This window comes from Onychostruthus taczanowskii, unplaced genomic scaffold, assembly GCF_017590055.1.
Source record: "Onychostruthus taczanowskii isolate IOZ18803 unplaced genomic scaffold, ASM1759005v1 scaffold8, whole genome shotgun sequence".
Classification (NCBI taxonomy): Eukaryota; Metazoa; Chordata; class Aves; order Passeriformes; family Passeridae; genus Onychostruthus; species Onychostruthus taczanowskii.
The window spans coordinates 14,972,546-14,997,969 of record NW_024505892.1 but is presented as its reverse complement, the minus strand read 5'-3'; the positions used below and the strand labels follow the sequence as shown (position 1 = coordinate 14,997,969).

The 25,424-nt window shown below is 40.3% G+C and overlaps 1 protein-coding gene across 2 annotated transcripts in view; it reads left to right on the top strand.

Annotated features, from left to right (window-relative positions):
• The first annotated feature begins 3,498 nt into the window (after positions 1–3,498).
• Positions 3,499–25,424, top strand: part of AIG1 (androgen induced 1) — a 122,516-nt gene continuing 100,590 nt past the window's right edge. Inside the window, exons 1-2 of one of the 2 annotated variants that reach the window (XM_041423999.1) lie at positions 3,499–3,800; positions 4,213–4,344. In XM_041423999.1, coding sequence (XP_041279933.1) covers positions 3,660–3,800; positions 4,213–4,290 — 219 coding nt within the window. In that variant the 5' untranslated portion in view covers positions 3,499–3,659 and the 3' untranslated portion in view covers positions 4,291–4,344. Of the gene's footprint in view, positions 3,801–4,212; positions 4,345–25,424 lie in introns of those variants that run through there. The other variant, XM_041423998.1, reaches the window with a different exon arrangement.

The following is a 25,424-nucleotide window of genomic DNA, read 5'->3' as shown; positions in this document are numbered from 1 at the left end:
CAAAACAAAAAACAAAACAAAACAAACTACCCCAACAAAAAAAAAATATATATATAAAAAAAGAAAAGACAAATCCACCAAATATTCCTTCAACATTCTTATTTGCTAGTCTGCCTACAAAAGATCAAAACTTGGACTCCAAGATGTTATGTTTTATTCTGTCAAGGTGCCAAGTAGAAAGAACACCATGCTACTCATTTTATATAATTGGATGGGAACACCCCCCCACCCCGAGCTTTTTTTTTTTTCCCACTCAGTTCTCTGACAGGTTTTTAGGCATCTTGCTTCCTCCCCTGTAGTAGACAGCCCTCCCATCCCAGACACACCAGCGCTTTGAAGTCTTTCTCCTTTCTAATGCCATCTCTCCTCTCAACTGAATGACAATTATGACCTGTGTCAAAATCCCACTTTCAAGTAAATTCACAGTATGTGGCTTATGAAAATTGAGTCTTTTCACAATTTACATACAAACAAGTATTTAATCACTGGAATCTGAAAAATGACAGGGTAGCCCTGAATATCTGACTTTGCATGGTTAAAATCCACCTAACAAAGATTTAAGCATTTAATCCAAAACCTGAAATGTAAACATGCTACCAGAGTACCAAAAAGTTTCATTCATGCGGCAATGTAAAGGTCAAAGCAGTAAACTTATAAATTTTACTTTGCTGGAAAATATTTAAGACCAAATCCAAAGGAAAATAAAATCATTTGCAGACCAACAACAGTCACAAAAGACTATGCTGCTTGTTTCTCAATAAACAGAGGATGAAATCCATAGCAGCACATACAGATTAATGACAGCCTCCAGTCTAATCTAGTCCTTATTAGAATACTGTACAGAAAGTCAACAGATACTCATTTAGAAAGGACACAGGCTCAAAGGACCCACCCACAATGTTCTCATGCTTCCTTTCAAATGTAGGAATTAGAAACACATAATAAAGAAGAATTATTGACTAAAGACTAATAAAGAAGAGTTTTTGGCTGAGCCTGGCATGATAGTTAGCCTGCCTTGAGATTTTCTTCACAAAAAAAGGGGAACAAGACTGTTATAATGTACAACATTCTGCTTCATTTAGACTTTCACCTTGACTTACAAGGCTTAGTTAAAGCTTTTCTAACGAGGTTAAGATTTTCTGTGAGCCTTGCTGAGATGTCTGTTGAAGAGTGAAGAGTAAAACTGAAGAACATTCAAATGGGGCTCCAAAATGCCTGGGTGGTTTTTCAGTTTTAAAAAAATTTTGGGCTGCTGTAACAATGGAGACTGTTTAACCTACAGACAACAAAAATGCAAATTGCTAAAGGTGGCTGCCATGTAATGTTCAGTGAGTGTTAGTGTCTGCAGTGCCTCATTATTGACAGAGAGATGACCAAAGGAGTGAGTTCCTGTATACTGTAGGAGGTGGTGCAGGAGAAAACTAGGGGATGGGCTGCCTAAGGCTTACACAGCCCCAAACTCTTGCTGTCAAGAGGCTGATCACAACGCTGTAGAGTTCTGCACAGACTAACTTTCCTTTGAGAGCTTTTGCAGCTTGACACAGTTTCAGAAAGCAAGCTGGACTCCTTTTGAATAAAGCAAAACAGAAGATGTGCTCCAGGATTCACTTAATGCACCCTCAGCCACTAATGAATATTCACAGGTCCAGAGAAGTGAATCTTCCTGCATGCATACAGAACAGACATCAGGCCCCCACCAGCAACTATGCTGTTTTACAGACTCCCTTCTGTTGGGTCATACTGATAATGTCACTGGGCTGGTCTCCTGTTGTTCTCCAGACCACTACATTACACTCAGGTGACTCTCACACTGCACCTTGAGACCTTAGGGAGACTGCAAGACTTTTAGCCTGCAAGACTAAAACACATGCCACAAACACGGGTAATGTGCCCAAAAACAAGCCAAATGTGCTTGCTGGGTCTGTGAACTGATGGATAAGATTACCTCAAGCATGTGGTGCTAAATTCATGCTTCGTGTTTCTAGAGGATTCTTTACACATTCATACATATGACATACAACTCCTCTGCATAAGGAGAAACCTTGAACAGTGCTAAATTCATTGAGGATAGCTGCTAGCATGTGTTCTCCTAAAAGCCCTTCATTTTTGCAGAACTCGAGCACAGTTGATATCAGATGAAAAGGCTTTGACTTTACTTAGTGGAATAGAAGCAGGGAATGCATTGCACAATCATAGACTCTTTTTGCCTTCCAGTAGCTTAACTATGATAAAGCACCTTATTGTTCAAATATTTATTTCCTAAGACAGATGTATGGAGATGGTTTTTATAGAAGTGATTTGTCTATCCAAGCCCAGACATCGCTACTTGTGGGGTTTTTTTCCCTTTAAAATAACTTTTCCAGATAGTGGAGCAATTTAATATTTACCCCGCAATCAAGTGCCTTGAGAGCTTTCTTTTTTAAGGTGTAGGAGTCCAAAACATGAGCCCCCCTTGATTTCTCCTAATATCGAGGATCCCTGCGGTGATCAAACCTCTGCTGACAGGACAGAATCACAGAATGTGTCAGGTTGGAAGTACTACAGTGGATCATCTGGTCCAACCTCCCTGCTCAAGCAGGATCATCCTAGAGCACATGGCACAGAGCATTGCGTCCAGATGATTCTCAAACATCTCCCATCAGGGAGAATCCACAACCTCTCTGGGCAACTCTGTTCCAGTGCACAGTCACTCACACAGTAAAGTTCTCCCTCAAATTCTGGTGGAACTTCCTGCGCATCAGTTTCTGCATCTTGCCTCCTGTCTTACTGCTGGGCACCACTGAGCAGAGCCTGAATACATCCTCTTGACACCCTCCCTTAAGATACTCCCAGACGTTGATGAGGTCCCCTCAGTCATCAATTCTCGAGGCTGAACAGGCCCAGCTCCCTGAGCCTTTCCTTGTAAGACATGCTCCAGTCCCTTAGTACGATGTTCCAGGGCATCATGCCTTACAATGCTGGTACTTCATTTCAACCCACGGATCAGGAGGTTCCCATCTCACAGGCTTGTAAGCATTGGAGAGCCCACTTCTAGCAAACGTCTGTGTGCAATGAGTGGAAGGTTCAGGAACACAGAGGGCAAAACAAACGCTTTGCCCGGCGGGGCCGCTGTGTGGACACACGAAGGGTACGTACACAAGCGGGGCACGGACACACGAAGGGAGCCCTGGAGCGGGAGACAGGCCGCTCAGCCAGAGCCGCACCCCCTCCGCGGCCTCTCCCGGGCGTCCCCGGCCCCGCTCCCGCCCACTGGCAGCTCGGGCCGCGGGGGGGTCGCCCCGGGGCCCACACGAGACGCAGCGTTCCTCGGAGCCAGGCAGTTACCGCCCGTAACTGCTGACTCATTGTAGCTCTCGCTTGAAAACCGGCGGGCAGCCGGGTTCTGCAATTAACTCGTGCTCAGACTGGCGTCCCTCCCCTCCCTCGGCAACGGCCCGGCCTCCTCCGGCCCGGCCCGGACGCGGAGCTGAGGCTCGGGAGCGCGCCGAGCCCGCCCTGCGCTCCGCCCCGGCCGGGGCCGCGGGGGCGCTCGGCGTCCCGCCCGCACGGCGCGCACACACACACAGGGATACACACACACACCGGGCCACACGGACACACACACGCGGGGCACTGGGACACAGGCACAGGCACACGGAGGCGCACCCCGCGCCGCAAACATGGCGCTGGTGCCCTGCCAGGTGCTGCACGCCGCCATCCTCCTGTCCTATTGCTCCATCCTGTGCAATTACAAGGCCATTGACATGCCCGCGCATCAGACCTATGGAGGCAGCTGGAAATTTCTGACCTTCATAGACCTGGTAAGTGCCCCCGGCGGCGGCCGTGGCCCTGCCCCCTCCCTCGGGCTGCCCGTGGAGCGGCCGCGGCCCGGGTGCATCGCGGCCCCCGGCGCTCGACGGCTTCGCCATGCGGTGACCTTAAAGCGGGGCGGCGACATGGTGGGGCTGCGGGGCCGGCCGTGAGAGGAGCCAGCCGGACACCGCGGAGCCGGGTGGTTTGAACGGAGACAGGCACGGACAAAGCCGAGCGGCTGCTGCGTGCAAGCGGCCGTGGGGAAGGTGCGCCTGACGGCTACCACCCGTCCCAGTGCTGCTGATGTGTTTCGCCTTTTCTAATGGCCGACAGTGAACACCAGAACCTGCTGGCACAGCATCTGGCTCCCGTGTGCTGTCAAAATAAAATATATGTCTTGCTCCTTTTGGCCCTTCTTAGGAATCCATCCGTGCCAGGTGCAAGAATGTCCGTGATGCAAAAAGAGCCAGGCAACTCCAACTTGCCAGATCCAGCTAGTTTTGGTTGCAAATCCATAAACGAGTGTATGAAATAAAAGACATGTCATTTCATCATATTTCTTCATAAGGGTCCAGATCTGTAAGAGTCACCAGCATGCTGGCCTGCTGGAGAGCACCAGGTGCTAGTCAGGTCTATTTTTAATCTCAGCTTCCTAGGCGTACTGCCCCCACAACAAGTGCTCCTTTAGTGCAGGTGGGAGGAGAGAGGGCGGGAGGAAGAGAGGAGATGGGAGGAGAAACTCCGTTTCTGGTTCAGAAATATGATAGCCAACTTACACCTAGTACCTAGATCAAAGTACTTTTTTTTTCTTTTTATCCACGGTGTAACTAGGTGAGAAATTTTGGGGTTCCAACTCACTGAAAAGTCCCAAAATGCAAGTATTTCAGTGCCTCCCAGTGATAACACCTCTCTCAGAACTTCATTGTAGATTCACAAGTACTGCTGCAATATATTGCCTACACGCATGGTACTGACTCAGTAGGTTGAGTTTGTGGGCTTGGAGACCAAAGACTCAAACACTCATAGCCAAGCAGGTCAAATGTGCAAATTTCTGTATCAGGTTTAAGTTAAGGTTCACTGAGGTCTGTATTTTATTTGCAGAGGAGAAGCATCTGCTGTATTTTTCACTTAGCCAGGGTAATTTTTTTTTGCAGGTGCAAAAATTTGCTGGAGCTCTGAGGTTCCACAGCAGTAACTAGTGCTTTTGCTGCAACTCTAAATTAGTGTCTTAAGGCTTGATGGTTCTCTGGAGGACAAACTAGAATCTGTGTTTTTTACCTTTTGGGTTGCTGAACAGTACTGTCTGTAATATTGGTTAATAGAAGTTAAAATAAAATCCCAGTAAGTTAGGGGGGTAGCTGTTGACTTCAGTTGAACTGGAAGTGAACCAGCCAAAGCTAAAAGCTGATAATCTCTTTGAGTCTCCTTCACCTTTTTCTCTTTTCTCCTGGCCCTGACAGTTGCTTGAGGACTAAGTCAACCAAGGGTGTCACACAGTGAAAATTTAACTGTAAATGATAGTCATCATTTCCCAAGAATTATAGCCTTGTAAATGGCAAGTTCATGTGGACTTTTCCATCAAAGCATGTACATGGTCCAGGCTACTTCTGTCAGGGCTCAAAAGGTCATGGTAAGTATGTAGTGCTTTCTAAAACAGCTAGAATAGTTATCAACTGCAGCTAGTTATTTCTGTCCTTTAGCTAATAGTTGTCATGTGTTTCTCATAGTCAAGCCCAGTACTTGAGAAAAGATTTAGCCATTTCTTACAGTGTTCAGTCCTTCAAAGTAACACACAATTCCATCACTTGAATGCCTTTCTCAGTGACTAGCCAGCATGCAGAGCTCTCCACTTGCTGATGATATTTCTTTATGTCCAAATGGCCCTGCCAGTATCTTGTGTAAGCAAATGTATCTTTCTGTTCCCTGGGACAGCTAGGAGATTTGACCAAACAAAACCAGTTAGATTCCCGAGGAGGGTACCAGGAGGCATAGTTGGAGGATGTTAGGCACATTTCCAAAATCCTGTGTCTTGACTAAGTCTTGAAAAGCTCTTCCATAAGTTTCAGTTTGCTCAGCCATGTGCACTGTTCCTGTGTCAGTCACATTCAAAGGCTGTCTAGACAAAATATCATCAATGCCAGAGTCTTGGCAGACATGTGTTCTTGCTACAGATTGTACCTCCACAAACAGAGATTTCATCTTTGACATCACAGAAGCACGTAGAAGTTCTTTCTGCTTCCAAAAACTGCTACCAGTTTTCGAGAAAAGTCAGTTTGTTCCTTTAATCTGAAAAGTAATTTGGAATTTTTTCCAACTATCCATTTGCAAAGGGATGTTTGTTCCAGTCTCAGCATCCGTAAATCTCTTGGTGTCTTAAGTAGCCAGTTTTGTAGAGGTGCTGTGAGAAATGATTTACAGTTATCAGCAGGTATTATACTTTTGAACTGAATTATGAAAATCTGGTAGTTTAGACTCTAAAACATGGGGCAATAAAACATTTTAAGTGTATGCAGTGGCTTGAACAGGAGACTTTGAGCCCTCACACTGTTCACTCAAGTTGAGCATTATGAGGAAGTTTTTTAATACAAATGTAATGTCCATGTTGATCCAAAGTATTTTGGATGTTCATATCTAAGTAGTGTTTTGGATACCAATGTTCATCCCTAATCTCTTCTATCCTTGAATTAGGAAAGAAACAAGTGCGACCAAAGAATTTTAACTGCTGTCATTTTGATGACTTACTATTTTTTTGCAGTTGCAAGTCTGATGGCAAGATTCCCTAGAACACCTGTGACAGTGGAGTATTTTTCTGGTTTATGAAGCAATGCACAGGCAGTATATTTTGACATTACATTCAAGATGCTCCCGACTGTTGCTACTAACAGTAATATCTCCACTTCAGCCTTTCTTCTTCATATATAGAAGTGGTACATACTTACCCTGCTTTTTCAAAAGGTAGTAAAGATACCTGCCCAGTACCTATGTATTCAAAAGCCCATACAGAAAAGACAGTAATGTTTTCTTTGTCATGTATAGAGTGGAAAACCAAGGTATACAGAGGTAAAAAGTTGCTGCCAAAATCAGTTGGTGGGCCCAGCAGATGGAATTATGAAACTGAATATTCAGGCTAGTTCAAAACTGAGTGTTGCTTTCATTTAAACTCAAAACACAAACCAAGCCCTGAGGTTAGTTGCTGTGAAAACGACAAAGAATTGGATTCAGATGGGATATTTCAAGAAATGGGCCTAAAATTTCTTGTATAGCTGCCTTTGTTTAGCTCAGATACACAATTTTGTGCTTTAATAGTGGAATGCTGCAGGACAGCGCTGTCCTGTGCTGTATCCCACAAATACATTGTTGAGCCTCATAGCTGAAATTTATAGGCCGGAAATGATGCCAGCAAAGCTGATTCTTTGCAACAAGTTTGTCATCTCATATAAATCCCTCAGAAATTTTCCTCATGCGTTGTATAGGTACTTGAAGTAGCTGGGTTAAAGATAATAATACTTGGTCATCCTGCATACACTGCAATCACACACCTGCCTTTATAAATACACATTTGTTGAGGAATCCATTGCACCAACTCATTTAAAATTTGCTATTGCATTTTTTTCTTCAGTTTCTCTTGGATCTCTTACTTTTTTTGGGAGAGGAGGCAAAATTAAATAGAATTTGTCTTCTGGAATAAAGTGGAGAGCCTGTGGGTGTCAAAAGAAGACCAAATATACTTTTTATGTTTGGGTTTGGTAATAATTAGCAGAAAAGTAACTTAGAGTTGTAAGTATGTACCTCCTTAGTAAGGGATGTGCTGGTCTAAATAGTTCTAGTTTTCATTGTGCAGTCTCTTTGGAAACCTTACTCCTCAAAGAAAGTAGAGTAAACCAAGATACAAGTGCATACATATTAACAAATTTATGGGATTTTGGTTTTGTATTTTGTAATCTTAAGATTATAAGATATAATAAGATTATAAGATCTCCCTGATAGGCAGCACAGGGTAGTTACAGAGACAAAATGCAAGGCCAAATTTTTGGAAGCAGTCTCAAGTGTTATGTTTTATGATTAATCATCACAAAATTAATAGTCCCATTTTGAATATCAGAATATTAACCTGGGTATTCCTATTACTTGATTCAGCACAGCCAAAACTAGAGAGGAACAGATTTTGCTCATATATAAATCTGCCTGACGTTATACATTTATTATTCTCTTGAAAGAAATAGCAGGATGTCTGTGTGAACTTTTTATACATTGCCTGGCAGATTGAGTTCTACAAAAAATAGGTATGTGCTCTGTTCTCAGCACAAATTTTTTGCCAGTAAATGCTGTGGTTTTTTTCAGAAAACATCTTTAGATTTAGTTTGATTAAGTTCAAATAAGTGATCAGAACTTATATCCTTGTCTCTGAAAACTTTCAGAGGACCATGTTATCAACAGGACTGGAAACTCAAGCTCTTAGACTTATAATTTACTTAATTAGTTTATTAGTTATTAAGTTATATGAGATACAGTTACTGGACAACAAAAAATGGTAGCAGTTTAACAAAGCACAGCTAAAAATTTTTGGTCAGTTGTGCCCAATTTGGATTTAGTTGAGCTGATAGGAAATAAAAGGACCAGAAAATACTAGAGGCCAAAAGTTTCAGAATTAAGGAGTAACAAACGATACCATTGGTGTATTATTTGAAATTGAGTGAGTTTTGTTGCTAACTGTATGGATTCCACTTGCCACAAGCAGAGGACAAAAGTGAAAACACATTCCACACTCTATGGAATATAACTCTGACTCTTTTACAGGATTTTCCTTAGTACAATAAATTTCACCTTATGATGTCCTTTTTCATAATTTGTAAAGTTAGCCTGATATGCAAGTGTTTTATGACTTTTGAGTGGAAAGATTCCAGAAGTAAACCAGTAAAATATTACTATGCATTATTCTCTGTAGTAATTAAACATCATATCTAAAAACCTCTGTGGTGTTCCAGAGAATACAGTCAATGGAGAATTTATCAGTGTACATAGAAAAGGATTGTTTTTTAAGGAATAACAAGATGGGGTTTCTTAATGATATTTAAGGTATTTGAGAGAAAAGGTAACAATATAGGTAGGAGAGCCTTTTAAGTATTTCAGAGCTTTTTTTCACTCTTGGGTTGTAAACATGTCTGGATAAGAGTAATGTATAGTGCTGTTGATGCAGTAATAAAAATGTAATAGTGTCAACCTTCTTTATTCATAGATCCGTGTTTTCCATTTGCTGTTGGTAGCGCTATTACAAATTGAGTGGAATTTGAGCACTACATTGAAGTGTTGTGTTTTCACATTGTATTAGTCTGCCTCTATTTTACAACTGGACTTAAGTATGATGTACATTTAATTTGGGAATTCTCAGGGAAGTTATGGCTATCTTGAACTATTTGTGTTGGCAGTAGGGTTGGCAGTGTAAAGCAGGAGAGGGGAAGAGAGGAAAAATTGGGATCACTTTCCGTGATGATAGATTTAACTAATGTCAGTAATATTATTTTAGAACTTGGAGTGGGTAAGTGATACGCAGCAGTGCTGTGTCTTACAGAGTGTACAGTCTGTAGAGTTTTGCCAGAACAGTTTCAAATGATGACAACTTCAACAAATTGGTTTAGTAGTCTTTTGGTTGCCCTTTGAAAAAGTTAAATTGTCTAACAGTTGAATTGTTTAAAATTTTATTACAGTGGTAAGGATAATTCAGATAATCTTATATGCCTTCATATGGCAAAATTGTTTTAAACAGTTTAAATAAGGACAACATGTCTAGTGTTCTATATTAGTGTTCCTCGTGAAGTCATTTGGGTTATGAGCTGTCCTAATCCATTGTGAATATAAGTATTTAAAAATTATTTAATCAATGTATTTTTGACCTTATATTTGTGTTATGGTAATGCAGCCATGTAAGTTTATACAAGAAATAGATTCTGGAAGATTGACCTTCTTAAGTTGTAGTAAAGATCTATATAACCTATCAAATAGTATTCTTAACTAATATAGAAAATTGCAAACTTAGTGTTCTAAAATTTATAAATAAATATATTTGTAATAAAAATCAAATAACACTTGGTTTTTTGCAGTTACATGAACATTAGGATGTACAAGGACTTGTTGGGTATATTGCCATGTGGGTAGTTGCTTGCTTTGTCCTTAGGCTGAGAAAGAATATATCATAATATACGACTGTACAACAGATCTGAAGTTGGCCTATGAGTAAAAAAAAAGCCTCTATGAAATACAAAACCTTCATATTCCACAGTTATAAGTTTGAAGATTTGAATAAAGTAAAACAATAGAATGTAATGAAGAAAAAATAGGCAATTCTGCAGTCAGTTGAACACAATATATGAGATTCATTGTGAAGGATTATGCTGAGTGTGTATTTGCCTGAACAAACCAATAAAAAAAATCTTAGATTCTTTCTATTACATGAAGTATTTTCTGTGCTGCAACCTTCCATATCTAATAATAGCTTTTGTGGGGGCCTGTATATCCTAATGCAATATTTAGAAAACATTTTTCTAATTGTGCTACTTTAATATAGTCTCTGATGTTGGGTGGAGCTCATTGTGGGTGGAGAATTTCTTGTCATTTGGAGCTCTAATTGCTAATGCAATTCCAGACAGTAAATGTATAAAAGATCACCACCAGTGACAGGTTAGTATGCTTTCTGCAGAATTCAAGAGTGAAATAAATATTGGTGTATAAGCAAATTCACATTGGATATTTCTGTATTTGAAATAAAAGTGATGTTATTGCTTGCAAAACACTCATGCAAAACATCAAAGTCTTTTCAGTGTAGGTTTTTGGGATTTTTAAAGTATTTGAATCTGAGGCCTAGTCTTCTCATCTTGATGTTCCACTATATGTATGTATATATAGATAAATATGGCATGAAAGGTAGAAACAAAATTGACAATTGACTTATTTTGTAGAGCAACTCTTTGAATGAGTGACTATGAAAAGCTTTCATCCTTCCAATGAAAGTTTTTTCAAATTTTGCCTTACTTGCCAGCATTTATTTACATTAAATGTAAATGTGTAATTACATTTTCCTCGTATTGGATTTTCCAAGGTTCTGAATTTGTTATTAGTCTTCAAAGCTTTGCAGGCTTTGTTCCATTACTCTTACTATGTATAATGCAAGATTTTTTCAACTCAGTATAGTTAAATATGCTACCACTGAAAAAGCTGTGTTTAACTTTAGTGGATGGAAAAGTTAACCCAACTCTGAAGAAAAAAAAACCTGTTAGAAGCTTAAATAAACCTTCCAGACTTTTCAGACAGGAAGAAACTCTAAGTTAAAATTTATAAGCATGTGTTGGTAAGACTTAAAAACAAGCCCCTCTCCCAATTAGAACTGTGATTAAGTTTTTGGTTTCTTTTTTAATATTGCAAAATTGCTTTTGTGCTGCAAATTTTAGGGATTCTGTTGGTTGAAAACAGGCTAAGCTTATGTGAAATGCTAAGGGAAAATAAGAACCTGATTTTCATTTGTATGAAGGCTTCTTCTGGCAACATAGCTAAATCCCAATTTTCCCCTGGGAGTTTCAAAGTACCATTTGAATGCCTCTAGTTGCATTCCCTGAACATCCTGTCTTGCCACTGCCCATACAAGCATCCACTTTACAGTAGGTTTTCCAAACAAACATGCCAAAAGGTGCAGTTGTAGAATAATTTCCACTTTAATCTGTGTGTAGCTGACATGGTTCAGGTGTTTTTGCTGCAGTTGTCTGTCAGGTTAGTTGTTTTAAAGTGCATGAGGACTCTGCAGTGTAGCCTAAAACAAAACTAGTATTGCTGCATTTTTGGTGTCCTGGTAAAGTAGAATAGAATGTGCAAGAGAGCAGGATGTAAAATCCCTCACTAATTCCTTCCTTACTTGTAAAGCAACGCACAAGGGGTAGTGGGTTTTTGCAATTAATTGGTCCAACTGAAACAATTTAAGAGGCTGAATCTTAACTCTACAAATGCTGCCAGACTCTTCACACTCTTTGAGCTGCTTTTGCAGGGTGGGACCTAGCTGAGAATTTAAATTTTAATCTATTAGGGATTGATTGGCTCGTTTTTGGTTTCAGGCAGTCCTGTCTGTATTTGTATATTTTTTTAAACCTAGGGGTTTGTGTACCTGAGGGCAAATTTACTTTTTTCTTCCCTATGTTTGTGCATATTTTATAATGTGTCTTGAAGCCTTCTGGTCCTGGCAGCACATAAGTAATAAATCGTTATTTATTATTATTGCTAATATTATTAGAATTCAGCACAAGTGGGAGTTCCACATGCAAAGTACAGGTGGCATGTGTTCCTAAATGTACTTGATCAGATGCAAAAGGAAGAAAAAGAAACTGCTGACTTGAACTGCTGCTATATGAATTGGTGAAATGCAAGAATACAAAAGGAATGTTTTCCCTGGGAGGTGCTTAAACACGTGCCTGTGAAATTGGTGGTAGCATTTCAGACAGCTGATGTTGGGGCAAGTGGCTGATCCTGAGGCACGGCAGTGGGGCCCTTGCCCATAGGGAAGACACAAGTTGTTTATGGCCAGTGCTTGCGCAGGCTCAGCCGTGTAAAGAAAGGAAGTAGGGAAGTGAGGGAGAAAAGGAATCGGACATGACAGCACTTTGTACCTGGGGCGCGTAGGTGACAGAGTGCACCGTGCCGACCAGTCTCGTGTTGTGACAAACTGGTATTTAGGTATTTGACTGCCGGCTATGAGGACAAAGTGAGGGAAAGCAAAGGGTGGAGATGCAGGGTGGCTGGTATTTCTTGGCTAAACCAGCATGTGTTAGCTCCCTCAGACTTCCCTCCTTTCCTTTTCCTCTCTGTCATTTCTTCCTCCCACACACCACACAGTCTCCCCACACAGGCTGGGGGCACTGGTGCCACAGCACCACTTCTCTGCACATACGTGTTTGGCTTAGCATGCTCTACTCAGCGCAGGGCGCTTGCAAAGCTTGTCCCTAGTTGGAAGCCATATGCGCTGACAGATGCAGAGGTCCCCATTTGCTGTTCACTTAGGCTTACAAACAAACGGAGACTCCGTGCTGTGAAAACTTTCTTAACCTGGGTTTACTTGTTCTATCTATGTTCCAAGGACTGTGCAGTAGACACAATTGTCTGCATTCCAGTAGGTCCCAGGAAGTGAGTCCCAAGAAAGCCACTGTGAGTCACAGTGGAAACCTCTGCTGTGTATAACTGCATGGCACTGTACTTCTAAACTGGACATTCAGGAGGCTGGAAGGGGTTTGGCGTGTTCAGGTTTGGGTACACATCTTCATGTATGTTTGTTATAACAGTTACTTACCTATGCTGCATGTAATTTAAAAATACCAAACTGTCATAAAAGCTACTCTGTTCCACAGCCTCTCCATATGCTGTGCACATCTCAGGGTAAATTGGTCTGCTACTACTGAAGTCAGTTTAGGTGACCAATTAATGAACAATAGGTCAAAGATTACAACTTTCAAGATGCTGTTCAAGTTTTTCAGTGTCGACTGTAGAGGACAGGAGAGAGCAGACAGCTTTTGGGTTAGCTGTTTCATGACCTACCATGGCTAGAATGGGATATTCCTGCATTTATTAAGGAGTTAATGATCTTTCTAATTCTAATATATTATTACAGAAGATTAGCATTCAAATCTCCTTTACTCATTGCCAGTATAATTTCAGAAGCTAGACACCTCTGGTTTTCCATAGATTGTGTTCTTTGCTTTAAAGTATATGTCATTTCAGGCTAAGTTTTTTTTCTTTTTGTCATGGTTTGAGGCAGAAGCTACTTACAATTATTACCAAATATTACCAAAATACGTCAAAGCTGTTTTGTTCCCTGTTAATTACAAGGCTGATTTCAAATGATGAGATGTATTTTATGACAATGCATTTTATAAAAGCGTGGAGGGACCTCTTGTTACTTTGAGGATTCGGACCAGTGGGATCTGAACTTCTTAATTTCTAAATTCGACCTGGAACATAAAAGCAAAATATGAATGTTCTTGAGGGTGTGCAAGGGATGACTCTTTTCATCCACTGCTGGCTTTGTCAGTGAAAGTGCTGTCCCTTTGCCCTGATCCATTTGTGCCCCTTGTCACCCAGTCAGGCTCCTCAGTTACAAGTTGCTGCCAGCTATCAGTATATTTTCTGCCTTTTTTTCCTTACAGGAATTCCCCTGTTTGATATCTCTTCCCCTGTTCTAGTATCTTCTAACCCAGCAGTCTCCTTGATCTTTCAGCTCTGCATCACAGTTCCAATTGCACTCCCAGTGCTCTTCCAGAAGCCTGTGTTTTCCTGTCAAGTGCTGCTTTTCTTACCCCACGTACTCCTTACACTCCTTCCCCACCATTCACACATACTGTCTTTCCTCCCAGTGCATTCATTTCATATATTCTGCGTTCTCACCCTGTCCTCCCCAAATACCAGACCTACTCAGTGTCATTCATTCTCTTGTGTTTTTAAAGCACCTTGTATAGACCCAAACCAATAAAAAATAAGCCATCTTCCATTAGAGAAACTTGATCTTGGTGTGGTGTGACCTTAAATAAACCAGTTTGGAAATTATGCTGTTACATAAGACTCTTAGCTTTGCTTTCTGTTTTTGAAAAGTTTTTAAGCATCCTGGTTACAGGAAAAAAAAAGCCTGTAAGTGTTAAGCATAATGGATCATGATCCTAATGTTTATTATGGTGTTAAAATCTTGTCATTTCTTGGTAGTCTGCCATTCAATTTTTTTATGATAAAATTTCCAATTCAGAAGCAGGTCCTTGATAAAAACTGACATTTAATATGAAAAATCAAAATTATGTACAGAATCGGCAATAAGTATTTATTCTGACATTTTCCATCTTTGTCTTTTGTAATGTACTTGTTTTAAATGAGGTGCAGAAATTATTTAAATTGTATATTTCCTAATAAGAAAACTTGTCTCTTAACAATCATCGTGAGGTTTGAAATCTACTACCTTCAGTGAAATGAACAAAAATGTTTTTGAACGTTGCTTAGCTTTTCAGCTGTTAATAGAAGCAGCTTCTTTTTTTTTTTTTCATGTGAACATATACAAGTACTTATACCCTGTTTGTAGGTGCAAATTTTGGCTGTATGCAGACACACCTGGTGCAATTTAGGAGTAAGGAAAGAGAGAAATGTACATTTCACAGCGGTAACCTCCTCAAACCCACATGAAAACATACTCATTTTTGTCAGGGGTTACCAGATGCAGACGAGCCTGCCATGGCTCCACTCCCCCATTTCCAACCATAAGCAAGGCTGAACACATGCCCAGTGGACACATACAAATACAGACATGTAAAATCAGGTTGCCTGTAATCCAGGTCAATACAAATGAAATTCTGATTGAACTAGGTGATTTAGAGTCAATATCTTTTAAGATACGTCAGCCAGGATGTCAAGTGATGTTTGGAACAAGGAATGCTCAACATATGACCCAGCTAGAGTGTGTATCCTGTCTGGGTAGCCTTCCTGTGCTGAACACAGGGCTGGGCTGCAGTCATGGTGCTGTGTTCTGATGGGTGCACTTTGGTCTCCATGTCACTTCTGTCAGAGTTCAGCCCTACCACAGGACCTACCTGTGCAGCACATCCCTAGAACCGGTGTTTACAACTGCCTTGTGATAAAATGTCTCAGGAGGTCAGTGCATCTCTCAAAGGTCCAGATCTACAGGGGTATTTTGATATTACTTCCAACAGCTAATGGAAAGGTAGCAAAGATCTCGATCTACAGGGGTATTTTGATGTTACTTTTGACAGCTGATGGTAAGGTATTCTCTCTCTATTATTCACATGTTCTGCCTGGTTTACACAGGAGTTGAGGTCAGACTCCAGGTTCTGGGAGATACAAAGCATCCACATATGCATGTGACTTAGAAATATGTGATTTTTCAGCACATTGTAAGATGAGACATAAAATATTGAAGGAAGCTTTTTTCTGGGGTTTTTTTTTTTTTTCCCTAATGCCTCTTCTGGTATGATTGTAAATTTAGAAATCACGAATTTGTTCCAGATGGGAAGAAAAAAATGAATCTCACAATTTCTTGTGAGGAAAAAGATTTAGAAAAAGTATTTCAAAAATCATGGTTTCAGAGCAGTTGAACTGATCAAGTGAAAACATGACGTTTGATTGTCTTCATTGAAATACTTGGACAAAACGATGTTACAAAGGAATCAGCCATTGCAGTGAGAAACTGTTATTCAGGAATATTTTGTCAGTGGTAATGACTTAATCATAAATATTACCTTATTTCGTAGGAATTATGAAATAATCCTGTGCTGTGTGGAATAGTCAATGCAAACTTAAATTTGAAAGTGAGAGTCAGAAGAGGACGTGATAAATCTAAGCCCAGAAAATAACAACTGTTTAAGCTTTCTCTGTTCATTTTTTATTTATTTTTTTAAAGTGTGTACAACCTGATTACAAGGATTAGTAAGTATTTTGAAGACAAAACCAAATAATAATACTACAGTACAAGATAAGTTCTCTTCTGGCCAGTCTTTGCCTTGCAGACCTAGTATTTTGCATGTGTTGTTTCTTGTGCTAAGTGAATGTGACCAAACAGTATTTGCCAGACAAAGAACTGTAGTGATGGAGGCAAACATGTTTTATGAGATACTTATTTGCATGGTGTGCCTGTATCTTAGTGGTGTATTTTCAGACAAGGTCTCTTTGGCTAGGCTGTGGTATAGACAGCCTTGAGCACTCATTCTGAATCACTCCAGTGTCTTCGTGCTGGTCTCAAGTGTATATATCTTGTGTAAGAGAAGACATATCCTTGATACTCAGAATTCCATAGAGTAAACTGACCTTTTTAAAGCCTCTTTCTAAGCCAGTTAGATGAGGATTCAGCATTCTGAATCAGACCTGGAACAGACCCATCTTTTATTAATATAATGTCTTCTGATTTACTGCAGGAAGACACTGAAATGATTAAGTGTACTAGCAGTCTGCATAAAATGCCTGGGTGACCTCTGAAGCACTATGATAAATATCAAAGAAAAAATTTTAAACCTGTATGATCAGTTTAAGGAAAATTAAGGCCATATCTCAGTTTGTTGGAAATGCTGTTAAAGTAGGAAGACAGGTAGTGCCTGCAGAGTGGCTGAAGATCTAGGTCACATCTTTTTCCATATGACCTAAAATGAATGAGTATGCTGGGTTGAAAGTATCTTTCCACTGGAGTTTGCTTTGCAGTTTTTCTCCTTGGTGGTCTTCTCAAAAGAAAGCACAGGTAAATAGTATGAACAGCTAATTGACCATTCTAAATGATCAATCTTGTCTGTTCTCTTTAGAGATGTTTACATGTGTACCATCTCCTTTGTTCTCCTTATTCCAAGAAAGAAGCAGTACACAGATAGAGTTCTTCCAAAAAAAAATTAACATCTCCTGATAGCGTCTTACTAAAATTCCTTTGTAGTGCCATTGTACCTTTTATTATAAGATCTCAAAGCACTTAAGAAATATTTGCTAACTAAGTCTCACATCTCTCTGCAGAGAAGTGTGATTTGAACCAAATACAAAGACAGCAGACAAGACACGGACATTGGCTGGACATAAAATCATTAAAATCCTTTAGGAATTACCTTTGTTGCATAATCTGTATGTAAAACGTTAATCTCAGGTGGTTCAGGAGGTGATGTGGGGCAGAGGCTGCCCACAGATCACCCCTGTTCAGCCTTCGGGGTTTTTTGCAGGGTGGGGCTGGAGGCTATTCAACCTGCTCTGCCTGGGCTGTTAAGCATCACCTCCAGTCTGCCCTGTCTCGCCTGGTGTCTCACCTGCTCCTGCTACTGTTCACTAAGATATGGGAAATGTGTGGACATTACCACGGCATGTGAATAAACCCAGGTGCTTCCCCCTTGGTAGATCAGGAGCAACCTAACTCCACTTTGGCCCCACCTTCTTCTGCTGTCCAAGATAAGAGCCAGCCTGGGGTAACTTTGGCCCTTCTTGGTGTTGCAAGAGACACTGTCTTCAGCCTGTGCTTACCCAGCCACTGCAGAGCAAGAGACAGGAGAGGCAGGGTGCGTGTTTACATGCTGGATGTAGGCGAGTGCATTTGATGGTACAGGAAGGGTGATCTGAGTACAGGCTGCTGATGAGGGAGGAAGGAAGAGACACAGCTATTTAAATGGTAGAACGTAGGCTGCTGCTGTGGGTGCAGAGTGGGTGACTGCTGCAGCAGCACTTCAAGAGGCATAGCTCCAGCAGGGCAAGTTGACCTTAAGAGGAAAAAGATGAGGGCCATAGACTGGAGATCTGCCTGTGTGCCTGCTGAGTTCAGGACATCCTCAGTCTGCAACAGCTGTTGGAATTATGGACATATTCTGGACAGAAGGAGGTGTACCTGCACTGTGTAGCATATGTGGCATAAATGAAGAATCTCTGGGAAATGTTTAACCTGCTGGGTGTATACTGTGAAGTTAATCCCTGTGCGAACAGTAGGTGTTTATGCAGAAGAACCAGGCATTCAGCAGCCTGGACAAGTACCATGAGTCCTCACATGCTGCCTGAAGACAATTTCTAGCTGGAAAGAGGGAAGAATGAATGTAGGGTAGCTCTAACCTACACTGTGAACATGTAGGTTAGCATGAAGGCTTCCACCCACATGACCTACTTGTGGAACAGCTTCTTTTTTGAAATAAACAGCGCAGTATCATCCATGCCTGTTTGAGTAGGACGTGTATTTCTGTTGGCTGGAAGAAAGGAAGGTACAGTTGTCAAGCCCAGATGGAGACTTTGAAATATGCATGATAGTGGCAGCTGTGTGTGGGAAGAATGAGTTGAAGTGTGTTGAGGAGGAGGAGGCTTGTTTACTGTGCTACAGTCTTCTTGTAGCTGCGGAGTTGAATGAGGAGAGAAATACGGAATGCGTTTCATGTCCATGGATTATTGCTTCACTGTGCTGGATGATTTTTTTCTCCCGATAGTCATTACTTGTTTGAAAATTCGTAAAGGATCAGTAATTTGCAGTGAAATAGGTTGCAAAGACTTATCATCCATATTTTGGCAGTCCTGGATCCCCATGGATCAAGTCCCTGATTTCCTGAACTGGACCCTTCTGCCCGAAGGATCCATCTTGGAATGGATCTGGGCTGAGGCAGCTATGTGCATGCTTTGGAGAGGAATGCATTGTCCTGTCAGCCTTGCTGATCTTGAATTTCATGTGTGCCCTTATTTATTAGTGTATTTTGTAGTCCGTGGTTATGTAAATGGTTAAGCCTGTGTATGACTGGCATTTGGGTGTCGGGGCCGTGTTTTGTTGCTACTGTAGTCACTGGCTGGCAGTGATGCTCAGGGGTGGCTGCAGGTGAGACCTGGCTGAAGGCAGTGCAGCTCACCCTCTTCCTCGTGGGGAAACAGGGGCAGTTGGGGACAGATTGCTAAGGCCTTCCATCCAAACCTTGCCTACAGGCAGCCTGCTGCTTGGTTCCTGGGTGCCTGCCCTTCTCTCCCTGCTTGGAAAGGCAACTTGTGGTGCTGAGCTGGGGCAGCCCGTGAGGAGATCCAGTTTTCATAGCTGTGGAGTGCACCCCCTCGTTTCAGGACAAAAGGCAATGCCAACCCTAGCCAAAAGGTTTAGTGATTCATGAGAGACTATATGTACTTACAATTATAAAAGAGAGGAGGTTGTGCCATACACAACAAAAAGTATTGCATTTATGTAGTGAAGTGGATAGTGTCAAGTTAATTCACAACCTCCTTTGGGTTTTACGTTTTCTTTAGATTTTTGTTCACAGCTTTCAGTCATCTCATTAATTAACACTTTTCTGTGGGGAGAATAAGGGTTCATGATTTTTTCTTTTTCTCACAAGAATATTTTCTAAGCATGTTTTATTATGTATACATTTCTTGCATTCCCATCCCAGAACTTGAAATCAGTATTCTCTGAATAATTCCTGAGTATCTCTTTGAGCTATGTGGCCCAAAAAGCTCTTTGACTTAAAGCAAATGATCTAAAAAGAAAGTTTGAAGATCGAAAGTTTTTTGTTAGAATATCGAGAAGGCATGAACCCTAATAACTTCTGGAATCAGAGAGTCAGTTTTAGTGTCGGGTGTTCTACTTTGTGCTAGTGCTTGGTTTGTCCTGTGCTATCCTCAGAGCCTTTGCTTTTACACTCTGATAAGGTGTATCTGCCTCTGCAGAAAATCAGTTAATATAGTGGATGGCTTCCAGATACACCTGATCTTGAGAGTGGCTGCCATTTTAATCTGTAATCATATGACAGTGACTTCCAAATTTTTATCAGTTGAAAGTCTACATCCTAAGTCATTAATCTGATTTGAGCTTTAAGCTTACAGCTATCAGACTTCTGTTATAAGCATCCTTCATTCCCTCTTCATTTTCTTGTTGGTCTGTGAATAAACTGTGCTTCAGACTTTTGCCATTCATGAAGTATGTCCAAGTATTTTATAAAGAACCATAGCCACAAAAGGGAGCAACATTGGTATTTATGCTTGCTATGACTTTTCCTCAGCTTTATTTTTCTCACCTCAACTGTGACGTGGACAACAGTGTAAAGAGCCAAAGGTAGAGGTCATCAAATGTTTCACATGGCCAGTTCTCAGGAAATTTTATAAGTCTCTAAAATCCAGTTTTCTTGAAGTCATGAAAGGCACTGAATTGATCAAAGTGTAGAACCATCAAAAAGTGAAATTTACAAGTGTTTGTGTTGGACAAACACAACATCTTCACAACACTTCAAACAGAAGATGCTGCTGCAAATGGAGTGTGAAAAAATTATCTGCTTAATTAGTAGTAAACAATCATGGCAGCAAAAGGATTTTAGGTGTTTATATTCTCTTAATCATAGTCCAGATTTGCTTCTAACAATTTTACTTTGAAAATTAGGCTCATTTTATTATTTTCTACTCTTTTCCAAATGAGGATGTAACTTATTAACTTTTTTTTACTGCTAGAATTTCTGTGCATTCTTCATCCAGTTTTAAGGCCTCTAGTTTGCACCTTGTGTTGCCATGTACATCTTAGCAATACAAATACACATCATCTGGTAGTGCTTGTATCTTGTCTTCACTTTGTATGTGGACATAGAGGAAATAGAAAGTTCAAGACATAGTCTTTATCCAGAGTCCGTCCAACTTTCTTTCTTCCATGAAGCAGATACCATTTAGAAATACCTGTTTAATCGGCTAACTGAAGCACTCCTTTAAATCTTTGAGCTTCTTGTCAAGGTCTGTAACTGAAAATATTTTTTTTCCATGATAGAATTATCATCTGTGCATTGCTTTATCAGCAAGAGACAAATGTAAGTGGTGTTTATTTAGAAGTGTGCATGTCTATATTTAAGTATGAGCATTCCAAAGACGTCTATAGGAGAGGGAAATAATCAAATAGTGAAGAATTTCTGCCAACTGACTTCTATCAAGGTCAAAAGGATTATTTAATGAGTCTTGGTCAGTCAAGAGTTTTGACTGTCTTCTTCCCGAATGGCCTGAGCTATAAGATGTCATCACAGGGAGTAAATTCTCTGGGCTTCAGTTAATCTATAAAATTGACAATAAAACTAGCTATTGTTACTTCCCTGGATGATGTGTGCAGGTAAAATATGATTTTCCACTGCTTTGTACCTTGGGCTGTGAATTCTAGTAGGTTCCCTTATCAGTTTAAAGTCCTACCTGTAAATGTTAAATGGTTGTAGAGACTCTTCTGAAATACTAGCTGTAATTCTACTTCGCAGTTTCTTCAAGTAAATCAGTAATACAGTATTTTTAAACTACATTAGTGAATATTTTTTGCCTTGATATGCAGGATATTTTATCAAATGTTCTGAACATCAAGGAAGAAATTAATAAAAGAAAACAAACCAGCAGTTTAATTTTACCTGACAGTATGTAGAGGAATTTGTTATGGCCCTCCAGTGTGGCTTATCTGAAAGTCCTTCATGTAGTCTTCTTCTATGCTTTCATTCTCCAAATGAATAGAAAAATTAGCTTTTTTCAGAAACTGTGCTGCATATGAAGTTCAATAACCACCAGCAGTAGTAGAGCACTGTCATGATTTAACCCTGGCCAGAGCACCACATACAGCCTTTGCTCATCCCCCTGTGGTGGGATGGTGGTGAGAATCAGGACAGTGAAAGTGAGAAAACCCGTGGGTTGAAGTAAAGACAGTTCAATGGGAAAAGAAAAGCCGTGCACACAAGCAAAGCAAAGCGAGTTTGTTTGCCGCTTTACCTGGGCAGGCAGGTCTTCAGCCATCTTCAGGAAAGCAGGGCTCTCTCACACATCACGGTTACTCTGGAAGACAGATGCCATCACTCCAAACATGCCCCTCTTCTTTCTTTTTCCCACGACTTTATGTAAGGAGCACGATACCATATGCTATGGAATATCCCTTTGGTCTCTTGGGATTAGCTGTCCCGGCTGTGTCTCCTCCCAGCTTCTTGTTCATCCCCAGCTTCCTCACTGGTGGCGCAGTGTGAGAGGCAGAAAAAGCCTGGACTTGGTGCAAGCACTGCTCAGCAATAATGTAAACATCTATTTTCAACACTTTTCAGCACTAATCTAAAACATAGTCCCGTATTAGCTACTCTGAAGGAAATTAACTTTATCCCATCATATACAGCACAAATAGAAAGCTCAGAGAACACTGCATACACATGAGATCCATTCAGGGTGTACTACAGGGCCAAATAAAGGAGAAGGACACCCCCTCCCCCTCCCTCCTCCCCCCAAACAGGACCTGTTATGAGAATGGTTGAATCTTGTTTGTGGGGTGTAAGTAGTCTGTATAGAACTGAACTTGTTGTAGGGGGAAAGGTAGCAAGAGTTGTCCTACTGCAGGCTCCTTGTTCTTGTTCTCTCTTTTAGCTGAATTTATCTCTGCAGGCTGAAAGAAATGTAATTATGGTGCCTTAAACAGGCATTAAGGTTCAGGGTTCTAGCTCTAGTTTTCAGGATCAATGGTGAGGAATGGCAGACTCCTTTTGAGGCGTGTACATGTCCAAGGTATTAAACTGGAAGACTCCAATATCTCAAGACAAACTGAAGTTTTCAGTTCACTTGTTACCAGCAGCAGAGAAAATAACTTTGGTTACATCTGTATTTTGCCTCTCATATTTTAACTGACAGAAGACTCAACTAAGTGAAAAGAGAATTTCTTCCTAGTTTGTTATTGTCTTGTCTATATTGCACACAGATATGAGTAACCACCTATGGGAATTCAAATACTCAAATTATTCTCCCAGTTGATAAGCCCTTTCGTAGCATACCATTAGCTGTTGGAAAGACTACCTGCAAAACTTTAATAAGCTTTTTCAAGAAATTACATTAGTGCTGCATTTCATATGCAGCTTGCCTGGCTGATACTCAAGTGATAACTTTTTTATCAACATTGTGCATCTTGGTTAAAAGCTGAATTGGTGTTAGTTTGCTGCTGGCACTTGCATGGTGGATCCAGGATCCATAATGAAGACCTCACCAAAGAATGGATAGCATTCCTTTAATATAAACCAGAAGTCTGACATGGTATGAGTAAGAATTCTTTGTATTACTGAAAAACAGTGGACTGTAAAATCACATAGAAGAAACTAAGCTATTTGTTTCAATGTCTTTCGGTTTCATGGAGATAGAAACAGATTTTGAACCATCACTATAGACTTAAAAGGCAGTTCTGGTATGTAAGTGTGTATGTAAAAACTTCCTGACCTGTTTAGACAGAAAATGACAATGAAACAATCAGTAAGGCACATGCTTAAACATGCACAGATAACTCTTCTTTATTCTAATGGATGAGTTGAACCTGTCAAGTGCAGATGTTGCAATTGCAGAATGATTTCCAGATTTACATGGGCGACAACTTGGATGGGGTTTGAATTTTTTTGATTGTTTCCACATAAGCATATAAAATAGCAACCAGGTGCTACTGAGTACCTCTTAGTTAATGATAGTCTAGTATACAACTTTACACTCAAATCTTCAGTTGGTCTATGCCCCCTGACTCTTTTTTTTTACCCTCTGAGTAACATTTTTTAAGTCTTACCAACAGGGTGACACTTATACTAGACTAAGTACTATTGAAACAGTGTCAGTTCACCACAATCCTCATGTGAAGCTTAAACTTGTAATGGCCATAGGGAAATTCCTTCAGTAGATTGTGAAAATAGTTCAGAAGTGTTTAAAATTTTGTGATCAGCTGGAATAATTCAAAAGATAGGTGAATTTCACAAACAGTGAAGAGATTTCACAATCCTTGATGCAACTAAACACTTTCCAGATGTAATGTAATCATAGGATCGCTCAAGTTGTAAGGTAAGCCATGAGGTCATTTAGTCCAATCCCTTAGTCAGATCATGCTCAATACTGACCCAGGTTTCCTCAGACTTCATCCACCTGAGTTCCGACTAGTAAGTTGGATACCTCCACTCTTCTACAGTTACACATCTGTCTCTTTCTGTTGTGTTGTACAGAACTGCTCAATCACATTGTCTGCTAAGGATCTCACTGGTGATGATCCTGTTTGCTGGATGTGTGATAGTGTAATGCTCATAATCCATCACATATCCTAGTACAGCGTATTTTCAGGTACTTTTATAAGCATGTACTACATGTCCAGATTTTTCAATAGTTCTTGTTAAATCTAGATGGAGACTGTGCTATTGAACTTTTTAACAGGAACCACACCACAGAACTATTTAAAGGTAATGGTTAAGCACCAGAGTTAGAGTTTCCTTCAGTATGAATTGCTTTTTTGACAACAGTGCTCTCCTCTGCAGATACAGAGAAAGTATTTCTTATTATTCATTAGGTTAGTTCAGTAACTACTTCATTCACACAGAATGAAGAGAAATCAATTCAGTGAGAAACCAGCTGGGAGTTAGAAAGTAGGAAAACTGGTTTTCCTCCTACTCACCTGCGAATAACAATGAGGTGTGGGAGGATAATATCTACTACCTCTAAAATCTTGTAAAGATTAGTGAAAAGAAACATTTTTACTTATTACAGAAAACGTATAGTTTCTTTAGTATGCCATTTAAATACGTAATGTGTTGTTTTAAGCTTTTCTTTGCATTTGCAATGCATCTGAAGTTAAGATCATTTATTTAGTTCAGAACTGTTCAGAATTCTGCTTGGAGATATTTTAGCATATTCCAGCCTATCACCAGTCATGATACATATCTAACAGAAATAAAATAAATGCACCATTTTAGTCACTGTTTTCTAGTATAACAAAAAATAAAGGGTGTAGCAAAAAACAAGATTTCATTTTTTAGGGGAAGTGATTGCCATTTTGTTACTTGGTTTTGGCCCTTACAAGTCTGGTTACCTTCCCAAACTCTGGAGTCCTTTCTTCTGCCTGTGGTTGACTAGGCGGTTGTGTTCAGTGTCACATTTTTCTAATGCTCACATGGCATCAATGCTTTAGGCCTTATTTCGCTGCAGTTTTCTTCACCAGAAGCTTTATCCAAAAATGGCAAGTAGTGCAAAATGTAGCAGTCTGCTTACTAAGTATATCTTACCACAAGGAAATTGCCTTTTTTTTGTTTTGTCCAGCTACAGTAGTTTCCTGTATTTTTTTCAAGCTGAATTTAAAGTGCTGGTTTTGGTTACAAAACCGTAAATTGCTGTGGATTTGTCTACTTTGCTCTTGG